The sequence below is a fragment of the Bos indicus x Bos taurus genome, chromosome 21 (assembly GCF_003369695.1).
Source record: "Bos indicus x Bos taurus breed Angus x Brahman F1 hybrid chromosome 21, Bos_hybrid_MaternalHap_v2.0, whole genome shotgun sequence".
In the NCBI taxonomy this organism is placed as follows: domain Eukaryota; kingdom Metazoa; phylum Chordata; class Mammalia; order Artiodactyla; family Bovidae; genus Bos; species Bos indicus x Bos taurus.
In genome coordinates, this window is record NC_040096.1 from 3,888,888 (window position 1) to 3,916,062 (window position 27,175).

The window sequence follows — 27,175 nt, forward strand, 5'->3', positions numbered from 1 at the left end:
ATCTGTGTGTGTCTGGTTTTCTTTTGACATTCAAAATAAATTGTGATTTTTAAAAAACTGTCACATGCTTCAGCTGGTCTCATACATAGTCAGATTTGAACTTATTCTTACTTTCAGCATAACTGAAATGGGCATGTCAACTGAAAATACCTAGAATTAAAATAACGACATTATTTCAACAATAGACAGACAAGGAAGAAAAAAAAATCAGCCTTCATATTGAAGTCAGTTAGTCCTTTTTTAATAAATTTGAAGTCATTCATCAACAAATTTCATATTATATCTATCACTCAATTCTGCTGTTTTTTTATGTCAAATAATACCCCCAAAATTACAACAATGTGCTTAAGCAAAATTGGATTTTAAGTGATCTTTACAATGAAATGAAGTAAACGTGGGAATTGATCATGACAGCAATTGCCTATTCCTACTAGAATAATCCTGTACTTACCTTGAACACACTCACTGACTCGTGAAGTGGAAATAAGAGACAAGAATGACAAAATTGTTTCTGGTGCTCACCCTAGGGAGAGACATGGTAAATGAGTCACTCTCCGGGAGGTCACTGTTTACCCAGGTGTTGGGAATTTCAGGAAAACATGGCACCTTTCAATGCAGTAGAAGAGGTAATAATCAATCCAAGGCACACTAGTTGTGTCCTGGGAAAATTTAATCCACCTAGGCAGTTCTTTGCCCCATAATTCCCCTGACCCACAGCTCACATGAAATGAGAGCCGGAATCTATTCCACAAGTAACAAAATACTTCACTGTTCAGTTTTGTTTACATTAAAATGATCAGAAATAGTAACTGGTTTTCAGGTGAAGAGCTAAAGTAAGAATTATGGGATTCCAAGCCAGGAGATTCAAAGTTGGACACATCCTTTTTTTTTTTTAGAAGACACCATTGTGGGAAAAACACCAATGGGATTCTCTACGAGATGCTGATAACGAACACCTACAGCTGCAGTGGGCCTGTCCCCTTAAAGCCAGTCCCCAGGTCCTGCTATCACCTCTGAGAGGACGATCTCCTTGGTGAAAAAGTTAATTCCGAAGCTGGGCGGGGAGAAGTGGTGATGTCAATGACTGAACGTGTCCGAAGTTCTGAGTGCTGGCATTAGGAACTGCATATATACATGGGACAGAACACTATCATGACATACACCAAGGTCACTTAGAGGGAAACAAGTGGGTCACGATATAGACAACGAAACCCCTCCACAGTCCTGGGGCCAGTAGACAAGAACAACACGTGTTGTAAAGATTCCTCGGTCATATCCATCTTTCTCTGTAGGAATTTTATGTAGTAGGGCTCTGGAATTGTCTCAAGTATATTCAAATACGGGCAATAACAAACTCATAACAAGATTCTCCTATACCTGTGAGCCCCTGTGAAGCATTTTTGGAAAGACAGGACTACTTAGAAAATTAACCTTTTATTATGTTCAGTTGTGAGAAAGAGATATCATTAGAGTCCAATTTCAACTTTTCTCTCCTTACTCAAGAGGTCTGGATGAGGGCAACAACCACCTCACATTACGTCAAGGGTCCGGGTTCAGATTCCCCCACACACCGCGCTTACTGGCTCCAGGAACTACTGTGCAGTAATCAAAGGACGCTGTAACAGAACAGAGAACCAACCTCGACTCTCCTGCGGCACACAGTTCTGCTCCTTAATATTTCTCACAACTTTTAAAAATGGAGAAGCTATAAAATAATTTTATTAGAAGAGTAATTTTCTTCTAAAATGAAGTAAAGCAAACACATACCCAAGGATCTCAAAAAGTTTTTTTTTTTTTTTTTACAGAATATATGTATGTATGTGTGTGTGTTTGTGTGTGTGTATGTGTAGTTACAAACACTATTTATAGTATAGCTATTATGTTTAACATCATTGCAGTGTCTACAAAGTTGTGGATCCCAGTCTTGGTGCCAAATGCATATAAAAAGCTCAAAAGCTATTATGACTATACCATGCAAATTTATATCCAGAAAACCTTGGGACATAGACTGCTGTTCTTCTGAGCCCCATGGAGTCTCTGCCTTTGACAGTTGGGTACCTCAACTATGCATCGAAAATGTTTTGAATCACTTTTCTCCCAGATAGAATTAATGTCACAGTTCTGAATATATAAACTGGACATTAAAATCAATCGCTGACACTTTTGTCCATATTCATGCGTATTTTAGGGTCCCTCTTCTGCATGTGGACCTCACTCCTTGAATCACTGATACAGAAAAAGATACCTGAAGTATTGAAAGGGATAAGGTCTACACAATGTCCTTTTTTTTTTTTCTCTTTAACATGTTAACAATGATAAGGTCACTTACAAGGTTTTTTCCCAATCTGTTTAACTTTTAGGATCCCCCATTATTATCCAAGAAAAAATTGTCAGAAAAAAGCCAAGGAACAAGAAAACACTTGTCTCCAGATAAAAGTAAAACCAGAGAGCAGTGGTTGGAAGAAGATACTGAAGAAAAAGATAAGAATGAAAGGGAAGAAAGGGTATATAACTGGTCACTGCTTCTAGTGTGAGACTTTGTGGTGGGTTTGACCTGCTACAGACATGACAGATTAAAGGTCATCAGCCGCCAAAGAAAATCAAGTAGTGGTCAGCTCCCGGGGATGGCCTATGGCACAAACCCCCACAGGGCGGGTGGAGCCCCTGTCTGTGGGGAAACTGAGGCCAACTCTGCGAATACCGGGCAAGGCTCTGGTCACTGGTTTTGGATAGAACAGAGAGGGTGAGGCATATGTGGCATTTTGGGATAAAGTATCAATTTAGCAGTTCTTTCCTGAATAGTTTGCTTTTTTGTTTCTCCAAATGCTTAACTTCACTGTGACATCTGTTTGCACAACTGTAGTCATTTCAGTTTATGGATGCCTGTGATAGAAATATTGTTTACAAAAAATATATCATCTCTTTTTTTTTTTCTTTAGAAAGATCTCATCTAAATAGTAAGTTAAGGTTGCACCTATGAAACCGGTGCACCTTGTCTTGTTTCTACGAGCTTTAAAAAGTCCAAATACTGATGAGGCTGTGGGCTGGAAGGAACCAAAAGTGACTGTGTTTGTTGTCAGGTTGCTCTCCTTTGCCTCAAGAGAACGGTCATGGGTCCCTGGGTGATGCGTGGTGTGGACTGGTCGTGTTCCTGCAGCATCCTAGTTGCACTAGGAGTAGTTGGATGTGCTTGTGAAACATGTCAGATACAGAAATAAAAGCATGAGGATGTTTCTTGGTTTCTGAAACTGAAAAGAAGTGTTTTCACTTCAGTGTTAATTCTAGAGAACAGAAAGTAGTTACATTACAGAAAGAAAAATATGACATCGCATGCTGCCATGATAGCAAGCATAAACAAAATCTTGGAAAATATACATATATATATGCATATTATGCAAATGTATTTGATATTAACATACAATGTTATAAGAGTGATTGATAACTTAAAAACAAGGGGGAAAATCATCCTAGGTGGTTTTACCTTAGAGTAACAAATAACCTGAGACGTCTAAGCTTTCCATTAGATGCCAGGCCTAGCAGTCCATAAGAGATGTGGAGCACGTGTTCAGTGATTGAAATGTCAACTCAACGTTGCCAAAATGTGCCACCGTGTCCCACAAGATGGGTAAGCTGATCTACTCCAAGTGAGCAAAGAAATACACTGGACAGCAGAGTACTTACAATGAAATGCCATCCATCCCCGATGGGCTTTCCAAAGATGGACATGCAGACATCAGCGTGGGCTCTGCCTATGTTTAGGAAACAGGTGAGCACGCACCAGAGGCTCACTGCACCCACGGAACCAGTACAGAAAAAGTCTGCCCCACGAAAGCAAACCCCATCGCCAAGAAAGCCAAAAAGCCTTTGCTTAATAAACTGAAAGAGTGGGTATGAAGTGTGACTCGTTTTAAACTAGCAATACCACTGAATGAGTTTTTGAAGAAGTTTCTTCCTGATTTTTAAACTAAAACATCTATCTTATGATAATAAAAGACACATTTTGGGATGATATTGTGTTTCGCGCCCTCATTCTCAAGGCATAATATTTAGACAATGCTTGTCCCTTTCAATTAAAAAAGAAAAAAACTATGACTTTCTTTAATATGCATCCTGTGATTGAATTGTCCATAGCTGCAAAATGTATATATGTATGTGTATTTGTCTGACATACACATGGGTACTCACACCTGTGTGTATAAACATATACACATACATCCTCATATACACGTGTATTTTATATATATGCTGAGAAAGTTCACATATATATACAATTGCGTATGTATATATGTGTGTATCTGCGTGTGTGTGTCTGTGTGTGTGTGTACAGGTATAAAAACTTGACAGGCAGAGTAATATTTCACTCAGTGTTAAATGAAGTCTTTGAAAAATCAAGTACAGTCACTCAGTTAACATAGTACAGCCAATAAACTAAGTTGAAAAGAGAAAAAGTGAATGGAAACACGATCCGGGACCATCTGTCTATGGCATTCACGTCGGTTAGATCAGGGATTTTAATTTTGAGCTGTGAAGACCTCCTCCGTAGATGGGTCTTCTTGTGCGGGACGCTTCTGTCCATGTGTCGCCCGTGCCCTTCCCGAGGCATGCTCTGCTTCCTGTACTGGATTCCTGAGTTGTCAAAGGATCTTGCTGAATTCCGGGTATCACCAACGCCGCCGGCAACCTCGTTCATCTCATTGTGAACCTCCAGTGATGTTAACAGAATATTTCCGTGAGCATCCACCTGATTGGAAGGAAATACACATGCTTAGATAGCTAGCGTAGCATGTCAATAAACCTAACTTCCACATGGGACAGGACAGACTTGTGTCATTCTATCAGGTCACATATACTATGAGAAACTGCACATCGAGCAAGCCCAGCATTTTGTTTTAGTGTAAAGTGTCATTTTGTGGGCTTAACTGCAAGTTAGAAACTTCTATACTCTCCTATTCTTTGGAATTCAATTGGTCCCCTTTTTTGATGATAACAAAAGTACCCAAATCACCATGAAGATACAAGTGAGTACTGTGATGAATGGACACTCCTGATGACTTTGGTGGATCTCCTCACTCAATCCTGGTCCTGGCAGAAGACATCCTTTTTAACTGCTATATTTAAGACAGGCTAGAGTCCCTTCTCACACTGGAGCCAAACTTAAAAAAAAACATTTTATTTTGTGCTAAATATAGCTTCAGACCTTTCATGATGATACCACTGGTCCATTTTATTTGTTGGTCTGCCACAAAACTTTCAGGGATCATGTCTGAGACTAGGCCTTAAGGGAGAAGTTCAGGAGGTGAGGAGGGGAGAGAAGAAGCCCAACACTAAGAGCAGGGGCTTGTACAGGAGTGCAGGCAGGATGGCCCCAAACCCCAAAGTGACCCAGACGCAGGAAGGGTGATCAACATCCAGTGGCCATCAGACCCTGGCACAGAGGCACCAACAAAGACTCAAAGATACCTCCATCATGGTTTTGGTGAAAGTGAAAGTTGCTCAGTCACATCGGACTCTTTGTGACCCCATGTACTATACAGTCCATGGAATTCTCCAGGCCAGAATACTGGAGTGGGTAGCCTTTCCCTTCTCCAGGGGATCTTCCCAACCCAAGGATCGAACCCAGGTCTCCTGCATTGCAGGCAGATTCTTTACCAGCTGAGCCACATGGGAAGCCCAAGACCACTGGAATGAGTAGCCTATCCCTTCTCCAGCAGATCCTCCCGACCCAGGAATCGAACCAAGGTGTCCTGCATTGCAGGTGGATTCTTTACCAACTGAGCTATCAGGGAAGCCCCAAATGATAAATAAATCCATGGAGTTCTCCAAGCCAGAATACTGGAGTGGGTAGCCTTTCCTTTCTCCAGGGGATCTTCCCAACATAGGGAATGAACACAGGTCTCCTGCATTGTGGGCAGATTCTTTACTAACTGAGCTATCAGGGAAGCCCTACCATCCAATTATGCTTGGGGAAGGAGAGACGTAGTCATTAGGATGTCACCCCTTTCTCCCGAGCCATTTGAATAAATTATGCAAAAGGCACTTTGCAAACAGAGAGAGGATATAGCCTGAATTATCCAGGTGTGCCCAATCTAATCATATGAGACCTTAAAAACAGATAATTTTCTCCAACTTGAAGCAGAAGAGAAAGCCAGGACATGGCAGAAATTGAAAGCCAGAGGAATTGGAAGCATAAAGAGTAGATTTGCCCTTGATTGAGAGAACTACAGGAAAGGCCTGGAAAGAAAGCGGGCAGCTTCAAGGAGCAAAGACAGGCCCTGGCCCACAGCCAGCAAGACCACCTCAGTTCTACAACCACAAGGAACCATGGTATCCAATGAGCTGAGCCCTACTGTACTCAGACTTCTGACCGAACCAACTATGAGATAATATTTGGGTGTTGTTTTAAATGTTATGTTTGTGGTAAATTGTTATGGCAACAATCAAAACTAGTACAGGAGAGAAGAGGGAAGATTTCAGAGGGGAGATGAATTTGAACTGGGCCTTAAAGAATGAGTACACATTTCTCAGGCAAAGAGCCAGAGAAATACCAAGGCACAGCCTTGAAGGGTGGCTGAAATGTTTTGAAAGGAGCAAACTAGTTGAGTGGGACTGAAGTCCTGGAGAGAATGGATGCACACACTGAACTCCTGGCCCACACTCAGGGGAGAGAGAGGACGTGACTGTCATTCTCATCCCTGTCATCCTCATCTGCTTATCACCTTATCATTACAAGAAAGAACACCTGATAAATGGGAAGCAGATCAGAGTCGAGCTATTAAAAGAATTTCCCCTTTACCCTTTAGGTACTGAGAAATAAAAGTGACATATTTCTGAAACCCAACTGAAGCAGCAGAATAAAAAATAGAAGATGGGTTTGAAGGGAGAAAGTGAAGAGACAGACCCTTGCTGGTGTGCACTGCACTGGCCTCTGTTTTTTGAGGGCAGTCTGGGAGAGAAATGCCAGGAGGTAGTGAGTAACTGCTCCCCGCCAGCTACTGCAACCCATTCCTGCATGTCCTCTAGGTGACGCTGGACGCTCAGCGATGTCTCACCACCGCCTGGTCCCATCTGCATCTCGGCAGTTAAGAAGGTGGGAAGGGAGTGGAGAAGTTACTCATCACCCTGCTCCCACCTGGCCCTTCCTAAGCTCCCTGGAGAAACAATCACAACGTGGACTCAGGGCACAGCAGCCGGCCCACATTAGCCTGGCTGGGTTCAATATCCCCCAGCGTCTACTGTCCCCTGGAAGTGGAAGCAGTCAGTCTGGGGTGCTGGGAGACACAAACAGACCACGATCACACCATGTGCACCAGGGAGAAGGCTTTTTATGAAGACCTGTTCTTGGGGAAGGAACAGAGTGAAAGAAGAGCAATAGTTCTATTTTTTTTTTTTTAATTCAGTCGAGGGAAAAATTTTAATGGTGCTTGAACCTCAAAAGTACTGGGAATAATAGACCTTTGTAAGAACCTGTGTTCCATATCTGTTCTTTTCATCATTTCTCAGTAAAATCCTTATAACAAAAAAGTCAATTTTCCCATTTTGGGGATCAATGAAGTGTCTGGTGGTTTGGAGCTCAGTCATGTGGGAAGGAGCAGCCTGACAGGTAAATAAAAATATGGCTGAAACAGGAGGAGACAGCAAAGGAAAGACCAGCAAGGGACTGGGCAATAGCATGTCCTCCACAGAGACCACCCAGGAGCTGTGGGTGTGCACCCTCTCTAAGAAGGGGGTGATCTGGACCTGCTTCAGAAGCTGTGGGCAGTTGGCTCTTAAGGCAACACAGAGGTGAGTGTGATGGGTCAGATGAACTGGGCTTTACCCAGAGGCAGAGAGGAGTAAGAGAAGGTCCTTGTCTCAAGGAGAAGAGCTTCAAATAATCAGCAAATGCAGTTTAGAAGACATTGCATATTTATTACTCTTAAAGCACATTTTAAAATAAGGCCTACAATGCCATCTCTTTCTAGTTACTAAAAATGCCATATGCAAAGCTCCTTTTATCAAAATTTTGGGATTATGATGCTTTTGTAGAACAAAATACCAATTAAAGAAAAGTCTTTTCTTAAAGAAGAAAGTATTTTGTGATACATTTATCAGGATGGACTTTGGTGGTTCTAATGACTCAGATTTTCACCTGGCTTTAAAAATATGTTTACCTGTTTTACTAGAGGAGGGCATGGCAGCCCACTCCATATTTTTGCCTGGAGAATCCCGTAGACAAAGGAGCCTGGTCTATAGGGTCGCAAAGAGCTGGACAAAACTGAGTCACTGAACACACATCTATTTTATACATAGTATTGTAAAGTAATAACCTATCAAGGAAAAGAACCTGGAAAAAAATATGTATACATGTACGTAAAGCTAAATCACTATCCTGTATATCGAAAACTTACACAATATTGTAAATCAGCTATACTTCAATAAAAATTTTTTAAATGTAGTTTTAATTTTTTAAAAACAGGTATGCTTATGAATGGTTCTCCCTTCCTCTGACTCTAGGAGAGTGAGAAAACACGTGGGTTCAGTGGTACCAAACTGATGACAAATATCACTCATTTATGGACACACATTCCCTGGGCACTTACCACATCCAGCTCTGGCACAAACTTTGGTAGATGCAAAGAATGGGATGGCATCTAGGTCAGAAGGCCCAGTGAAATGTGGCCTGCCATCTCCTGAGCATAGAGCATATGCCCTGGAGGTTGGAAGAGCAGGGACAAGACCACCTGCATGGAGTGGAGAATGACAGAGGCAGGATGGGAAAAACGGTAGACAAAATCAGGATAACATCATAGAGAAGAACATCTGGCTTAAGTTTTGAAGGAGGGTAAGATGTGGACGAAGAAGAGGGATTCTGAGATAAGAGAAAGGCAAAGAGATAGTAAGATATATGGTGATTCCAGGAAGCCCAAAGGGAGAGTGAAAAAACACAAGAAGTAAGGTCAACTGGATGTTGAATTGATTTTTCAAGACTTCATGACAAATCTGTATGAATTCTGTCTTCCCTCCTACCTTTGGCCAGTTTTGTGCAGATGGGAAAGAACTTCAGAAAGGCGAGTCTAGGTCTGCACCCTTGGATTCCAGTGAAGGAAACCCACTCTGAGAGAAGCCGAACTCAAGGTCATCAACATTTACAAAGTTGGGGTGCCTGGGTGCTCTGATACCTGTGGCTGCCTTGAAGCCGTGGGAGAACTAATAATAACTGCGTCACTCCATTTCAGAGTGAGTGAACAGCTACATTATTGTTCCATTATGTTGAAAGGAACTTGAATATATATATGTAATAGATATGGAATTAGTAAGACCTCAGAGTAAATCCAGAGAAGGCAATGGCACCCCACTCCAGTACTTTTGCCTGGAAAATCCCATGGACAGAGGAGCCTGGTAGGCTGCACTCTATGGGGTTGCGAAGAGTCAGACACGACTGAGCAACTTCACTTTCACTTTTCACTTTCATGCACTGGAGAAGGAAATGGCAACCCACTCCAGTGTTCTTGCCTGGAGAATCCCAGGGATGGGGGAGCCTGGTGGCTGCCATCTATGGGGTCGCACAGAGTCGGACACGACTGAAGCGACTTAGCAGCAGCAGTAGCAGCAGAGTAAATTAATTTGGCTGTTTTTGACACAGTTTTACCTTTGCATAGATTTTATTTAAACATGAACCAGTGTGTAGAAAATTTCCATCAAAACAACTAGAAGGTATTTTTTTATGCAAGAATTAAAAGGTTACTAAAATTCATTGAATCTCAGAAACCAAACATTTAAAAAAAATATTTCTAGAAGAGATGCTAATCTTTTCCTATCATTTAGAATTTAAATCCTAGCCTATTATACAGAGTGAAGTAAGCCAGAAGGAAAAACATAAATACAGTATACTAACGCATATATATGGAATTTAGAAAGATGGTAACAATAACTCTGTATACGAGACAGCAAAAGAGACACTGATGTATAGAACAGTCTTATGGACTCTGTGGGAGAGGGAGAGGGTGGGAAGATTTGGGAGAATGGCAATGAAACATGTAAAATATCATGTAGGAAACGAGTTGCCAGTCCAGGTTCGATGCACGATGCTGGATGCTTGGGGCTGGTGCACTGGGACGGCCCAGAGGGATGGTATGGGGAGGAAGGAGGGAGGAGGGTTCGGGATGGGGAACACATGTATACCTGTGGCGGATTCATTTTGATATTTGGCAAAACGAATACAATTATGTAAAGTTTAAAAATAAAATAAAATTAGAAAAAAAAAAAACAGATGGGATTGTGAAAATGCTCTGTATAGAATGATAGTGATGACTCATAATTTCTAAAGCATTTCATGAATACCACTTATTTTGAAAATTTGTCTTATATCTACTATAATTAGATTTCAATGTAGTTTTTTCTTCTTGCTCTATAACCCAGAAACATTCAGAAATGAAAAACATCTCCTGTGGAATGTATCCTAGAGGGATTTTCAGTTTCTTCCAAGAATCTGTCATCAGACTGGCACACTGTTAATATCTTATTCTCTACTTAAAGCTTCAAAATAAGTAAAATACTCTAGTTTTAGGAAAATGAGGAACTATTTGTCATGTGAGGAACAAAATGTTGCTCTTTAGTAAGAGGAATGGTGTCAAGCCTGAAGCCCTGATTCCTTGGCAAGACTTTCTGCCACTTCATGAAATTCAAATACCATTTGAACAACGTGAAAAATATCATAAGGCTTGTAACTATTAACACATGCATTACAACTGAAGATGGTTGGTTCTTAGTTATAGAAACAACCCAGGAACAGACAGAAGCACAAATAAATAAGGTCAGAATTTTCATTGCACCACTGGTCTCAGGAGAAACTAAGTGACTATGTGAACACCGCCACTAAGTTAATATAAGGGAAATCTACACTCATGGTCTGACATTAAGTTCAATAGCATCATAGGCAAGTTGGTGGCCTGCAGAGCCCCTGCAGACACTGCTCTGAGATCTCTTACAGGACACAAGGAAAGACAATGATGGTGCACGTCCTTGGTGTCACCCAGTGTCTATCAGCCCAAGGACAGTCGCAGCCCCTGAGCCGCTTGGTTCCCAGGTATGTCAGAGGTGCCATCTGAGGACACTGCTTGTCAGACCGATGAACAATCCCAAGAGATATCACTGAAAATGAATGAGTGAATGAATAATTACATTCATTAATTGTATGTAAATAATTACATACAATAATTAGAAAGGACTCTTGATACCATGGAAAATTCTTCAAGAGATGGGAGTACCAGACCACCTGATCTGCCTCTTGAGAAATCTGTATGCAGGTCAGGAAGCAACAGTTAGAACTAGACATGAAACAATAGACTGGTTCCAAATAGGAAAAGGAGTTCGTCAAGGCTGTATATTGTCACCCTGCTTATTTAACTTATATGCAGAGTACATCATGAGAAACGCTGGACTAGAAGAAACACAAGCTGGAATCAAGATTGCCGGGAGAAATATCAATAACCTCACATATGCAGAAGACACTACCCTTATGGCAGAAAGTGAAGAGGAACTCAAAAGCCTCTTGATGAAAGTGAAAGTGGAGAGTGAAAAAGTTGGCTTAAAGCTCAACATTCAGAAAATGAAGATCATGGCATCTGGTCCCACCACTTCATGGGAAATAGATGGGGAAACAGTGGAAACAGTGTCAGACTTTATTTTTCTGAGCTCCAAAATCACTACAGATGGTGACTGCAGCCATGAACTTAAAAGATGCTTACTCCTTGGAAGGAAAGTTATGACCAACCTAGATAGCATATTCAAAAGCAGAGACATTACTTTGCCAACAAAGGTCCGTCTAGTCAAGGCTATGGTTTTTCCAGTGGTCATGTATGGATGTGAGAGTTGGACTGTGAAGAAAGCTGAGCGCCGAAGAATTGATGCTTTAGAACTATGGTGTTGGAGAAGACTCTTGAGAGTCCCTTGGACTGCAAGGAGATCCAACCAGTCCATTCTGAAGGAGATCAGCCCTGGGATTTCTTTGGAAGGAATGATGCTAAAGCTGAAACTCAAGTAGTTTGGCCACCTCATGCGAAGAGTTGACTCATTGGAAAAGACTCTGATGCTGGGAGGGATTGCAGGCAGGAGGAGAAGGGGACGACAGAGGATGAGATGGCTGGATGGCATCACTGACTCATTGGACGTGAGTGTGAGTGAACTCCGGGAGTTGGTGATGGACAGGGAGGCCTGGTGTGCTGCGATTCATGGGGTCGCAAAGAGTTGGACACGACTGAGTGACTGATCTGATCTGATCTGATCTTGAAGCTGTTGGCCTGTACATAGCTCCATTTCTGTTTTGCCTGAAATTTGTGATTCTTTACTCACTTTCTTTTCATTCATTCAGATCATGTGATATGAAATTTGGGGAGATGCATTTCTACTTTAAAAATATCACTAAATTCTTAGGTGTGGTCAGCAACATTTTATAAGTATAGTTGATTTATAATGTTTCAGGTACATAACAAAGTGATTAAGTTCTCTGTCACTCTTTACACACACACACACACACACATATATTCAATAAAAACACTCTTTTCCATTATACATTATTATAAGATACTGAATATAGTTCCCTGTGCTATATAGGGTCCTGGTTGTTTATCTATTTTATATATATATATATATAGATGTATATCTATATATATATATATGGAGAAGGCAATGACAACCCACTCCAGTACTCTTGCCTGGAATATATATATCAGTGTATGTATGTTAATCCCAAATTCCCAATTTATCCCTCCCCTCTTTTTCCCCTTTGGGACCCATAAGTTTATTTTCTATGTCTGTGAGTTTATTTCTGGAAATAAGATAATTTTATCATTTTTTAAAGATTCCACATATAAGCGGTATCCCATGATATTTGTCTTTGTCTGATTTACTTCACTTAGTGTAATACTCTCTGGGTCCATCCACGTTGCTGCAAATGGCATTATTCCGATTATTTTTATGGCTGAGGAATACTGCAGTGTATACATGTACCACATCTTTATCCATTAATCTGTTAACGGGCACTTGGGCTGCTTCCATGTCTTGGCTATTGTGAACAGTGCTGCTATGAACACTTGGGTGCATGTATCTTTGCAAATTAGAGTTTTCATCTATTCTGGATATATGCCCAGGTGTGGGATTGCAGGATCACATCGCAACTCTATTCCTGGTTTCTTAACAAACCTTTATACTGTTTGCCACAGGGGCTGTACCAATTTACATTCCCGCCAAGAGTGTAGGAGGGTTCCCTTTTCTTCGCACCCTCTCCAGCATTTATTGTTTATAGATTTTTTTTTTTAATGATGGCCATCCTGACTGGTATAAGGTGATACCTCATTGTATTTTTTATTTGTGTTTCTCTAATAATTAGCAGTATTGAACATGTTTTCAGGCTGGCCATCTAGTCAGCAAAATTTTTAATGTTTACCTTTAACAGTATCAAATATGCATTTAAAACATGCATTGGTATGCTGATTTTAAACTGTAAGAACTGATATCTATAATTACAGATTTAAAAAAAATATGAACATATAAAGGCTCTAAGAAAACTGCTGAGAAATTGAAACAAGTTTTCAGGAAAACAAACAATAAAAATGGACTCATGAATTTTCTTCTGCATCTGATTTATAATATATTAGTTCTACATTCTGCTTAATTTTGACTGTGGATTTAAAGATTTGGGGGGTTTTGTTTCTGTTTTAAAATTTAAGCTTCACTCAAAAAGATATTTCTGTAGCACAACAATTTAACCTTTGTAAAGGGCATCATTTCGAAGAAATCTAAGCCTGTTTAAATTATGAGGGAATTTGGAAAAACAGCATTGTATGTGTCTGTGTGTCTGTGTAATGATAAATGTGTCTGTGTAATGATAATGATAATAAACAATAATAAAGCGATGAATTCTTGTTTTCCTTGGAAACGGTGTGACCAAAGCACACTGTGTGTGCACAGGAGGATGTGGACTAATTTGGAAACACACCAGCATGGCGCTAAGTACACATTCCAGTAAGAGATTCAAGGGCATGCTGCCTGCGAAACCCTGATTTTATTCACAAATCCTGGTTCCTCCGACCAACTTAATGTGCCACTGAAAGGACAGGAGCCATTTACAGTCATTTAACCGCCTTCACTCATTCATGAACACCCAGGGACCTATTCTGACCACTGGAAGGCCACGGGCACCACACTCCTCCAGGGAGCTGCCACACCCCTGCGAGAGGTTTGGGTCAGTGACGCACTAAGAGCATCAGAAAGAACAAGGAAACCTCATAAACCTGAGAATAAGTGAATTTAATAAGAAGCATTTAAAAGTAAAGAAATATAGGAGCAAGCCCAATATGTCCATCGGTGGAGGTGCATTTTTCAAGACTTGAAGTGATGCAACAGGTAAAAGATAAAGACAAAATTTTATACAGAGACAACAGTGTGCTTTCACTAAAACAGTGTTTATAATTGCAAGGACATATGGTTTTTATTAATAAATGGAAATGACATCTAATTGCAAAGTTTGTAATTGGTAATATATGAGTGAGATGAGGCGGCTTGTGGAAGAAACTGCTTGGTGCCCTTTTTCTGCATTCAGACCACTAGACCATCCAGGTGTGACCTAAACCGTGTCCCTTATGATCACACAGTGGAAGTGACAAACAGATTCAGGATTAGATACGATAGACAGAGTGCCTGAAGAACTATGGATGGAAGTTCATGACATTGTACAGTGATCAAGACAATTACCAAGAAAAAGAAATGCAAAAAGGCAAAATGGCTGTCTGAGGAGGCCTTACAAATAGCTGAGAAAAGAAATGAAGTGAAAGGCAAAGGAGAAAAGGAAAAATACACCCATTTGAATGCACAGTTCCAAAGAATAGCAAGGAGAGATAAGAAAGCCTTCCTCAGTGATCAGTGCAAAGAAATAGAGGAAAACGTTAGAATGGGAAAGGCTAGAGATCTCTTCAAGAAAATTAGAGATACCAAGGGAACATTTCATGCAAATATGGGCACAGTAAAGAACAGAAATGGTATGGATGTAACAGAAGCAGAAGATATTAAGAAGAGGTGCCAAGAATACACAGAAGAACTGTACAAAAAATATCTTCAAGACCCAGATAATCATGATGGTGTGATCACTCACCTAGAGCCAGACATCATGGAATGCGAAGTCAAGTGGGCCTTAGGAAGCATCACTACGAACAAAGCTAGTGGAGGTGATAGAATTCCAGTTGAGCTATTTCAAATCCTAAAAGATGATGCTGTGAAAGTGCTACACTCAATATGCCAGCAAATTTGGAAAACTCAGCAGTGGCCACAGGGCTGAAAAAGGTCAGTTTTCATTCCAATCCCAAAGAAAGGCAATGTCAAAGAATGCTCAAACTACTGCACAATTGCACTCATCTCACACGCTAGTAAAGTAATGCTCAAAATTCTCCAAGCTAGGCTTTCAATAGTACATGAATGGAGAACTTACAGATGTTCAAGCTGGATTTAGAAAAGGCAGAGGAACCAGAGATCAAAATGCTAACCTCTGATGGATCATTGAAAAGCAAGAGAGTTCCAGAAAAACATCTATTTCTGCTTTACTGACTATGCTAAAGCCTTTTTAGCTTTTGTGATCCACTGTGTGGATCACAACAAACTATGGAAAATCCTTCAAGAGAGGGGAATACCAGACCACCTTTCCTGCCTCCTGAGAAATCTTTAGGCAGGTCAAGAAGCAACAGTTAGAACTGGACATGGAACAACAGACTGATTCAAAATTGGGAAAAGAGTATGTCAAGGCTGTAGATTGTAACCCTGCTTATTTAACTTATATGCAGAGTACATCACGTGAAATGCTGGGCTGGATGAAGCATAAGCTGGAATCAAAACTGCTGGGAGAAATATCAATACCTTTAGATATGCAGATGACACCACCCTTATATGGCAGAAAGCAAAGAACTAAAGAGCCTTATGATGAAAGTGATAGAGAAGAGTGAAAAAGCTGGCTTAAAACTCAACATTCAGAAAACTAAGATCATGGCATCTGGTCCCATCACTTACGGCAAACAGACGGGGAAACAATGGAAACAGTGAGAGATTTTATTTTTTGGGGCTCCTAAATCACTGTGGATTGTGACTGCAGCCATGACATTAAAAGATGCTTGCTCCTTGGAAGAAAAGCTATGACCAACCTAGACAGAATATTAAAAAGCAGAGACATTACTTTGCTGACAAAAGTCCATCTAGTCAAAGCTATGTTTTTTCCAGTAGTCATGTATGTATGTGAAAATTGGACTATAAGGAAGGCTGAGCACCAAAGAATTGATGCTTTTGAACTGCAGTGTTGGAGAAGACTCTTGAGAGTCCCTTGGACTGCAAGGAGATCCAACCAGTCTATCCTAATGGAAATCAGTCCTGATATTCATTAGAAGGACTGATGTTGAAACTTCAACACTTTGGCCAACCTGATAAGAAGAGCTGACTCACTGGAAAAGACCCTGATGCTGGGAGGGATTGAAGGTAGGTGGAGAAGGAGATGATAGATGGTGAGATGATGGATGGCATCACTGACTCAATGGACATGAGTTTTAGCAAGCTCTGGGTGTTGGTGATGGACAGGAAGTCTGTCATGCTGCAGTCCACAGGGTCACAAAGAGTTGGACATTACTGAGCAACTAAACTGAACTTCCGGGTTCAGAGCCCATGGGTCTAGAGCAGCTCCCAGCTTGGCCACTGTTGCCTATGGCTGCCTGCCTGGCATTTTGCAGAACATAGCCAGCAGGGCCTGGCCAGGGTAGATCCATGAGAGCCCTGGGACAGCACACAGCTCCTGCCCTCACCAGAGACCTTGAACCAGGGCAGATGAGAGAGAGCACTGTCCATGCCATGTGAAAAACAGTGCCATGCTGGCTATCACATCTGTAATTTGACCACTGAAGGAAAATTGCAACATTCTGGAAAATGTTTTTGCCTGTCAAGTTTGGGCCCCACATGCCAGAATTTCATTCATTCTGATATCTTTCGTTTTCTTTTCATATTTGGAAACTGGTAAGTTTTTGGCTTCTCCAACTTTTGCACCAACTTTGCTTTTCAATAAAACTCAGTGACTTGCAGAGGCCACATTTTAGGCTACGGTCAACAAGCCCACATCACTCCTACTGAAAGGCCATGATGCTGCAGGGCTGGGAGTCTGGGAAAGGCAGGGGCTGTGGGGGATGGGGTGGGGCAGGGTGGCCTACCCGGTTGCTGTCACCCTTCGAGCGGTCATTCTTCGCCTTGGCGTTCTTTTCTGCAAGCTTCTTCTGCCTTTGAGGGCCTCTTCCAAAGAAAATGTAGTTGACAAAGGCATACTCCAGTAGGGCCAGAAACACAAAGACAAAGCAGCCCATGAGGTACATGTCAATGGCTTTGACGTAGGGGATTTTGGGCAACGTCTCCCGAAGGTGCGTGTTGATGGTTGTCATGGTCAGCACGGTGGTAATCCCTGAAAGAGAAACAGGAGTGTGAGAGGCTGCTGTTCTGCTGCTTAGCTCCTCACTCCTCACTTTCCTGCTTTACTTTCTCAAACAGCTTTAAGTAGTTGGAAACAAGCGATTGAAAACTATTGGGTGATCTAAATGCAATAGAATACAAAACATGGTTTGGGCAGCAGGTCACTCCTCAGGCTAGGGAGCTGACACCTCTTCCCCACCCCAGTTGGGAGGCATCTCCCATCCCACCTGACCCACAGGTGGATGGAGAGGTGTGGGGGCAAAGCAGAGGTTGCCCTGCATGAAAGCTGGAAGAAACGAAAACAAACCCAGAATTTATCATAAAACACTAAGTGTCTGGATGAGAAGCTTCCAGGAAGAAGAATGAATCTGTGGAGAATCTAAGATGGTTATCTGTGGCCACTAGAGAAGAAAACAATTCTTACCATACAGCCTTAGAGCAAGCGTAAGGAAGTGAAAGTGAAAGTGAAGTCGCTCAGTTGTGTCCGACTCTTTGAGACCCCATGGACTGTAGCTTGCTACGCTCCTCCGTCCATGGGATTCTCCAGGCAAGAATACTGGAGTGGGTTGCCATTTCTTTCTCCACAAGGGGAAGGAGGCAATGACTTAAAGCTACTAAGGACAGGATCCAGCCCTGAGTGCAAAGACAGGGAATGTTTGAGTGAAGTTCTGGAGAACAGATTACTTCACAGAGCAACTTCCCCCCTCAGCTAAGAACAAGGTTACAAAGCTGCCTCAGGACATGGTGGTTTCAGGCAAAGGCTGATGATTTTATTCAAAATATAGCATCTTAACAAGCTCTGGGGCAAGTGATCTGTTCTCTCGTTTTTTTTAATGTCATTGTTTTGAATTCTTTAGTTAGTATGAATAATGTTAGGTGAATAATGTCATTTTCCCCCTAAGGGAACTATGTTTAGTCTCTAAAAACATGTAAGGACCATATTTTGTAATTCTCCCATAGCAATGGGCATGTTCTTAGTGTACAAAGATTCCATACAGGATGATCTGAAGCCACAGAGAGCAGGAGACTCATTGGCCCATGACAGGACCAGAGTTCACTGAGCTGAGTGAAGCCACATATGAGGGAAGGAACTGCACCACTCACTTCTCAGTGGCGGGCCTTCCTGCTGCTGACTTGCTCTCTCTGAGATAGTAACTTTTGAAATATTAAGAAGTCTCAAAAAAGCAAGGCAGTTCCAAAGAGCCAGCTCTTTTCTATCCATGAGACTGATGCTACAGCATGTGACTACTCCTGTGTCTTCTGGGACCCAAAAGAGGGCCGTGGCTATGTGAGGACTCTTCCAGGTGAGAACTTCAGCCATGGTCCTTCAGCTGCAGTCACCCAGAAAACCAGTGACGTTCCCCAGGCCGGCAGGTGGGGTAAGCCTGAGAGGCCGGACACATGGGCTCTCCAGACCTCATCTCTGAACCCCCTGGAGCCCCACTCAACTTCCAGAGTGAGAGGCTAGGTTTTTTAAGTATCTTAATCTTATGCCCTCCAGATTCCCATCCCATCCTTGGAGAAGCACCAGAGCCCAGGGCTCCCCTCGCTTGGGACCTCCTGGAGAAGTGAGCCCAGACTTCTGTCCACATGTGCTGAGTTGCCGGTAGGAGGAGATGAGGGAAAGAAGGAGCAGAGGACCTATTTTCATGTCTGACTATAAACCAGGGCTGTCAACGAATCTGTGGAAATCAAAGATGTCAGAATATTTTAAGACTTCTCTAACATGAAATTCATGTGCACCTGGGGACTTTTAAAATTTGAAAATGGCAATGGTATAATTACAGTTTACAAAGAAGTGCAAAACCCCATGTGGATGCCACAAAATCAGGTGTTCTCACTATTATCCAAAATTTTGTAATGCTGCTGCCATAACTTATTTTTTCCTTCCAAATGGACTTTGGAAAGTGCTCTGCTTTAGTCATTGCTTTGGCTCCAGATGACTGCTCTGAGTGGACATGTATCAACACAGGCCTCAGTAGATATCCCCAGAAAATGGGCTAAAGGAACAGAGCACAGGGAGGGCCAGCACATGTCAAGAGCCCTCAGCCTGGCAAAGCTGAAAGGGGGCAAGGCCCTCAGCTCTGGTTCCAGGACCCCTCAAGAGTAAGGTTTCATGGTGAGTGTTCCTTGGCTTTCCACTTTGGGCTCACATGACCTCTTAGACTGAAAGGCCACTCAGTCTCTAATTCCTTGTACTGTTTTCCTTCCCATCAAGGTAACTGTGGTTCACGGCCTGAGCAGTAGAACCACGTGGTCCTGGGCTTTCAGCCCAGCTCTACCATGTCCCAGCGGTAGGACTTGAGTGAGCTTGATGGGCCCACAACTGTGGTCTAAAGCTGCTGTGAAATGTAAACGCCATGGTGAGACTACCAGTAACTGGTGTTGTTAACACTCACAACAGCAAATGCTATCATCATCAGCATCACAGAAAAATACATTTTGTGGTAGCCTCCAGTTTCTTGGCGGGAGACCCAATTCCTGGCAGCCTCACCCTGAACTCCCACTCTCTGAATTCCGTCCAATGGCAGAATGGGAGATGGCCGAGTGGTGCTTTTTCTGTTCTTCATACATTTACCGAGATGTTAAGTCTTGTTAATTATTAGTCTCAAACTATTTCTCATTAATAGTATGTCAATAAAATATATTTGAAAACTGCATTTATAAAGATGATAATGAAATAAAAATGTAATTTATATCATTTGATCTAAAGATACGTCATTTTTCTCCTTTGTGACCCAAATCATGTGGCCTAAATTATTTCAATATAAATTTTCATTTCCAGAAAGACCAATAGTTTTGAGGAAGACCATGTAATTACAACTCCCAGCTTTGTAGTCTGGTGGCTTCTAGCACTAACAGTTTAATAGATGTGGGTGTCAGCACTCAGCAGCAGAGGCATAAGATCCTAAAGCACAAGAACATCTGTGCAGCACAGGTGGGTGAAGAATCAGCATTTCCGTTCAAGTAGAGAGACAGTCCCTGATGACTCCAGATTCAATAGTGCCCTGAGCCAGAGGGGTGTGTCAAGGAGGTCTTCACCGAGCATCGCTCCATGCAGACCTGCACCTCATTTAGAAGCAGGGAGCACTCACCACCATGCAGCCATTCAGGATGAAGGCAAACAGCACTCTGAGCATTTCAAAGGATGTAGTATATGACAGGACATGTGGAGTGGGCGGGGTTGTGTTGTTCCCCAATAAAAGCCCCCAAACCATGGTCCTATCCTCTCCAAGAGGCACTGAACACATTACCATCTTAAAGGTTTTGAGAGATCCCTCAATAAGAATGATTAAAAATAATTCTTGCTGAGCTTTTAAAAACATCCATTATTTATACAATGAAACAGACCAAAGAACTCTTCTGTACACTGTCTATTGACACCATAGAAATCACCTGTAGTGGTTAAAAGCTTTGGAGTCAGACCAACTGGTTTAAAATCTTTCTTGGGACACTCAATATTATATGACGTTGCACCAGTTGTATAGCTTTTCTGTACTTCATGCCCTTCTTTGTAAAATGGGGACACTGCCCATTGGGCTGTGTATCTTCTGTATCATAGGTCAGGTAACCATTTTCACGGGCTTGCACAGAACTTGGCACCTGAGTATTTGGTAAGTTGCAGCATGATTACTGTTCTTGGTGTTATTCAGAGTTCATAAGCTGATGACACACATTTCCTTAGCCAAATGGAGTTACTGTGCTGTCACTGTCCACGTACTGGAGACCCAGGCTCAAAGACTGTGTCTCATGCAGGAGCTGGGACAGAAGGAGAGGCCATGGGACAGAGGGAGTCCCATGCTCAGAGCTGGACCTGCCAGATGTCTGCTGGGCCAGACACTGAAGCCTGGAGACCACAGTTGCCTTCGGGATCTCTAAACTCAAGTCCACCTGACACTAACAAATGCCTTCAATCTGCCTTTCATGCCTGGCTCCCGGACTTCTGATATTCACCAGGACCCAGCACATCTCCAGTGGTAATGTGCCTTAGTAAGTCTGGGCAGACCACTCCTCTGTCCCCCAAACCCACAGAAGCATGACTGAGGTTTATAGCAACAATGCTGGGTTGTCAAGAAAAAGTGGAGTCTACTTTCATACACTGTAATAAGGCTATGTCCACTCTAACCCGCTCCAGGTAGACTATTTATTTAATGTTGTGGAAGATGATATTTACCATTTAGGAGCTACAGAATTTGTATCATCTGGAAAATTGAGAGGGCTTCCCAGGTGGCGCTAGTGGTAAAGAACCCGCCTGCCAATGCAGGAGACGTAAGAGACTCAGGTTTGATCCCTGGGTGGGGAAGATCCTCTGGATTATGACATGGCAACCTATTCCAGTATTCTTGTCCGGAGAATCTCATGGACAGAGGACCCTGGAGGGCTACAGTCCAGGGGGTCACAAAAAGTCGGACACAACTGCAACAACTAACATACATACATATAGAAAATTGAGGAATTTGCATTTTCAGTACACCTCACTTCTGATGATGTCTGATAGTTCTGGTTCTTTGGTACTCATATCTCTCTGATTTTCTCAAAAAATGACAGATTTTCTGAGGCAGATTCCCTGGAAGCTCAGGAAGCCGCAGCTTCTCTAGCACAGGCTTCTTACAGCCTTGGGAGGGGTTCTGGGAACTCTGTATTTGTATATTTTATATTCTTTTCTTAAAGAGAACTTCTGAAGTTTAATAAGCTAACAGCTCCCCAAATTTGGATCTACCCCTGCAAATTCACTTTAGCTGTAAATTCTTCAGGTGATAAGAGAAATTAGCTTAACAAAGAGCAATCTAGTAACATTAGTGGAAAAGGCAAAAGCTACAGAAAGGACATGACTGAGTGACTTTGCCTTTCACAGAAAGGATTGACGTTACAGGGTAACCTCTGCAGGCAGTAAAAGAATCCTGAAGATATTTTCAAGAGATTTTTCCCTTACCAATGTGCGTGCACATTCTCAGTCATGTCTGATTCTTTGTGACCCCACGGACTGTAGCCTGCCAGGCTACTCTGTCCATGGGATTTTTCTTGGCAAGAATATTGCAGTGGATAGCCATTCCCTTCTCCAGGGGATCTTCCCAACCCAGGGATTGAACCTGCGTTTCCTGCATTGTAGGCTGATTCTTTACTGCTGAGCCACCAGGGACTCCATACCAAACCCATCAGAAATAGATTAACAGTTACTACAAAACTTTTAATTTTTGATACTTTATTCTCTAAGTGTCTTTACATTCAGCTAACACTTTAGAAATAGTTACCTAAGTTTCCTCTTAAGCCGCTGTTACATGTTATTTCATGAGAAAAAAAATCTAATCTTGAATCAGTGTGAGTCACTTGTCTGTGGGTCTAAGCCAGATATCCACTTATGCACATGTACACACATTCTCTTGGAAGCAACATACTAAGAAACTTAAATTTCTGGGAAGAGACAGTAAAAAGAAAAAGTAAGAAAGAGGGACAACCAGATCCCTGAATACTTATGCTTTTCTGCAGGCTTACAAGCAGAATTAATTCTTTCCTAGAAATTTTGAAAGGTATTATTAATTACTTCACTCCTAGGAATTAAACTCAACCCTACCCATATTATGGGATAAATTGGACAATTGCTCTTCAGCTTTGTTCTTACCTAAAATGTATTTAAATGAAACTTAGTTCATGAAGTCTCATAATAATTAGTTCAGTAGAAAATAATGTTTCTGAAAATATAAGCCTTCCCTTAATGTTGAAAAAAATATTAGAAATCATACTGGAACACATAATATATACTGTACATCAGCTAATAATCCAATTGTCAAGAGACCAGTGTCCAGAAGAGATCACTAAAGCTCTTGAGAACAACTTAGAATTTAGTATCACATTTTAATGCTCATTCATTTGTGTAATTCCAATGATATGGTATAACATTTGGCTATTTTTCTGACTTAAAAAAGAATGTGCAATTAATCAAGTTTCCTTTCTGAGCCATAGACTGATTTTGAACAGGAGATGTTAATCCTTGCTTTAAAATTAGTGTCAAAAACAGTTTTATTATGCAAATATTCGGCAAGCATATTTTCCCTTTCATGGGCATGAAAATTCACATTTGAGCCTTATAATTAAATTAACACATCAAGGGAATCATGCATGAAATTAGTATTTCAAGATAAAAAGTGACTATATGGGCAAGACTGGTGTCATGATGTCAAAAATTGTAGTTGAACTATTGTCTTTGAACTCCCTTCATATTGTAATGATATGGTGACTTTATATTTTAGGTATCATTTAAAAATAGCACATACCAAGGGCAACTCTAGCCGCAGATGCATCATAATTGATCCAGAAGGACACCCATGAGAGAATTGTAATTAGGATAGAGGGCATGTAGGTCTGGAGAATGAAGTATCCAATGTTTCTCTTCAACCGAAAGCTCAGTGAGAGCCGAGGGTAGGCACCTACGGTAAACAGACAGGGATTACACTGGAGATCAGACACAGCAGACAAAGAGTTTGCTTTGATTTCCATGGGTCAACAGCATGCATTTGAAAAGCCCAGAATGGAGGGGTGGTCCACAACCATGCAACCTGCCTCCACCACCTAAGTTCCATTGAGAATTTGGGAGATGAATGATTTTCAGTCTACGTATGAGGTCATGATGAGGCTACTCTTCTCTCATATACTCAGCTGGAAACTGTCCCTGAGAAAACTCTTGGAATAGTGACAACTATCTTATTTATTTTTCAACTAATAATCTCCTTCTCCTCGACTGTAAATAGGGACGATTTGGCTCAAGGCTTTACTGAGCAAAATGGTTTCTATCAGTCCTCCTCCGTCAGCCCATCTAGAGCAACAGTGCAGATGTCTGAGGCACTGACCCTGGACCCCCGGAACAGCTCAGGCACCCCCTCTTCAAGAGCATGAGAGGAACAGAGGGTAGCAGCGTGCTCTGAGATGCTCTGCTCCAACCACAGGAAAGGAATCAAAGAGGGCTGAGAAGAAGCATCCGGTCTGCTTTCCTGTATTTCAATCCCAGTGTTAACCTCCTAATGTGTACATTCCACTTAGACAGTTGTGAACCCCACCACCACTGCCAGTGCAGAGTGAGAAAACAGCCCACTGCTATGCCACCTGTATATTTATTTACCTTTTCTGTTTGATTTTGGTTTTTCGTTGGGGAGCAGGCACGTGTAACCTCCATTTCTTCCTGACCATTTCAACAATATACTTTACCAGTTTCAAATCGCCCAGCTCTTAATTTTCTGGACTCAACTGAGACTGCTGGAAGGCCAGCCTTCTCATCAGATTCCTTGTCTCTTCTCCTCCTGCCTTCAATGATGGGTGGTGCTCTCTTTCTGAGATTCATCCACCCAAAGTTTCAGGAGACCTCGCATTTCTTGTCTTCATCCTACTCCAAGCCTGACAGGCTCACGTTCCCCTCCTGCCTCCAAATACGTGCATTTTCCTGATTTTACTTCACATCCCTTTCTGGTTTTGTAACTACAGTCTATCCCTTTTCCAGTCTGGTTCACTCATATGACTATTTCTTCTATGTAGTAAATGAAAGACTTTAATTTCCAGGCTTCTACTTTAGCATTAATCACATTTTCAGTCAAAATTATATAACGGAGAAAAGAATTAGCCTAATACACACAGCATTTAAAAGCTGACAATCTGAAAATTTTCTCCAATCTCTTGTGTGCTTGTGTGTTTGTCTAGTTTCTTTTATATAACTCTGATCAAATGCACATATTGTATTATCACTGTAACATAAACATATTCATCCTTATTACAAACTACTTACATATACAATTTTGAATTTTTCCTGATTTTCCATCAAATATATACACATATATTCTATAGTATATAAATACATTTTCCTGAATGTGATAAATTTAGGGTGTTGCCATTGTTGCAAAACTTTAAGTAATATTCTTAGGAATACCTTTGAGTTGAGTCCTTTCATTATGCTTAAAATTATTTCCTTAGAATGAATGTGTCAAAAAAGGAATTATTAGGCCAATGTTGGAGGCTTTTGATACATAGTCCCAAATTACTTTGCAAAAGAACCATACCAGTGAACATGTCAATATGAGTACTTTACAGAAGTGCCTGTCTCATTTTGTAAACAACAGTATTACATGTTGTTTAGTCACTAAGTCATGTCTGACTCTTTGTGACCCCATGGATGGTAACCACCAGGCCCTTCTGTCTATGGGATTTCCCAAGCAAGACTGTTGCAGTGGGTTGCCATTTTCTTCTCCAGGGGACCTTCCCAATTCAGGGATTGAACCCATGTCTCCTGCATCGGCAGGGGAATTCTTAACTGGTGAGCCACTAGGGAAGCCCCTTAACAATATTACATAATATTTAAAAAAATTACTTTTGCTAATTTCCTTGGGAAAAATTTGTCAAATCACTTTTTTTAATTGATTACTTCTTAATGGTTTTTCCCCCCAGATTTTAACCTTATCAGTTCAGTCACTCAGTCATGTTCAACTCTTTGCGACCCCTTTGTGTGGCTGCAGCACACCAGGCTTCTCTGTCCATCACCAACTCCTGGAGCTTGCTCAAACTCATATTCATTGAATCAGTGATGCCATCCAACCATCTCATCTTCTGTCATCCCCATCTCCTCCTGCCTTCAATTTTCCTAGCATCAGGGTCTTTTCCAATGAGTCAGTTCTTTGCATCATGTGGCCAAAGTATTGGAGCTTCGGCTTCAGCATCAGTCCTTCCAATGAACATTCAGGACTGATTTTCTTTAGGATGGACTGGTTGGATCTCCTTGCAATCCAAGGGATTCTAAAGAGTCTTCTCCAACACCATGGTTCAGAAGCATCAATTCTTCACTGCTCAGCTTTCTTTTATGATCCAACTCTCACATCCATACATGACTACTGGAAAAACCATAGCTTTGACTAGATGGACCTTTGTCGGCAAAGAAATGTCTGCTTTTCAATATGCTGTCTGGGTTAGTCAAAGCTTCCGAGGAGCAAGCGTCTTTTAATTTCATGGCTGCAGTCACCTTCTGCAGTGATTTTGGAGCCTCAAAAAGTAAAGTCTCTCACTGTTTCCATTGTTTCCCCATCTATTTGTCACGAAGTGATGGGACCGGATGCCATGATCTCAGTTTTCTGAATGCTGGGTTTTAAGCCAGCTTTTTCACTCTCCTCTTTCATTTTCATCAAGAGGCTCTTTAGTTCTTCTTCACTTTCTGCCATAAGGGTGGTGTCATCTGCATATTTGAGGTTATTGATATTTCTCCTGGCAATCTTGATTCCAGCTTGTGCTTCATCCAGACTGGCAGTTTGCATGATGTACTCTGCATATAAGTTAAATAAGCAGGGTGACAGTATAAAGCCTTGATATACTCCTTTCCCAGTTTAGTACCAGTCTGTTTTTCCATGTCCAGTTCTAACTGTTGCTTCTTGACCTGCATAGAGATTTCTCAGGAGGCAGATAAGGTGGTCTGGTATTCCCATCTCTTTAAGAATTCCAGTTTGTTGTGATCCACATGGTCAAAGGCTTTGGGGTAATCAGTAAAGCAGAAGTAGATGTTTTTCTGCAACTCTCTTGCTTTTTCAATGATCCAGTGGATGTTGGCAATTTAATCTCTGGTTTCTCTGCATTTTCTAAATCCACCTTGAATATCTGGAATTTCTCGGTTCACATACTGTTGAAGCCTGACTTGGAGAATTTTGAGCATTACTTTGCTAGCATGTGAGATGAGTGCAGTTGTGTG

General features: G+C 41.6%; 1 protein-coding gene across 2 annotated transcripts in view; it reads right to left on the bottom strand.

The window, feature by feature from the left end:
- Positions 1 to 219: 219 nt before the first annotated feature.
- Positions 220 to 27,175, bottom strand: part of GABRB3 (gamma-aminobutyric acid type A receptor beta3 subunit) — a 285,112-nt gene continuing 258,156 nt past the window's right edge. For both annotated transcript variants that reach the window (XM_027520813.1, XM_027520812.1), the window contains exons 7-9: positions 23,736 to 23,888; positions 17,211 to 17,455; positions 220 to 4,741 (exon numbers count right to left, since the gene is read on the bottom strand). In XM_027520813.1, the coding sequence (XP_027376614.1) occupies positions 4,403 to 4,741; positions 17,211 to 17,455; positions 23,736 to 23,888 (737 nt within the window). In that variant the 3' untranslated portion in view covers positions 220 to 4,402. The remainder of the gene's footprint in view (positions 4,742 to 17,210; positions 17,456 to 23,735; positions 23,889 to 27,175) is intronic.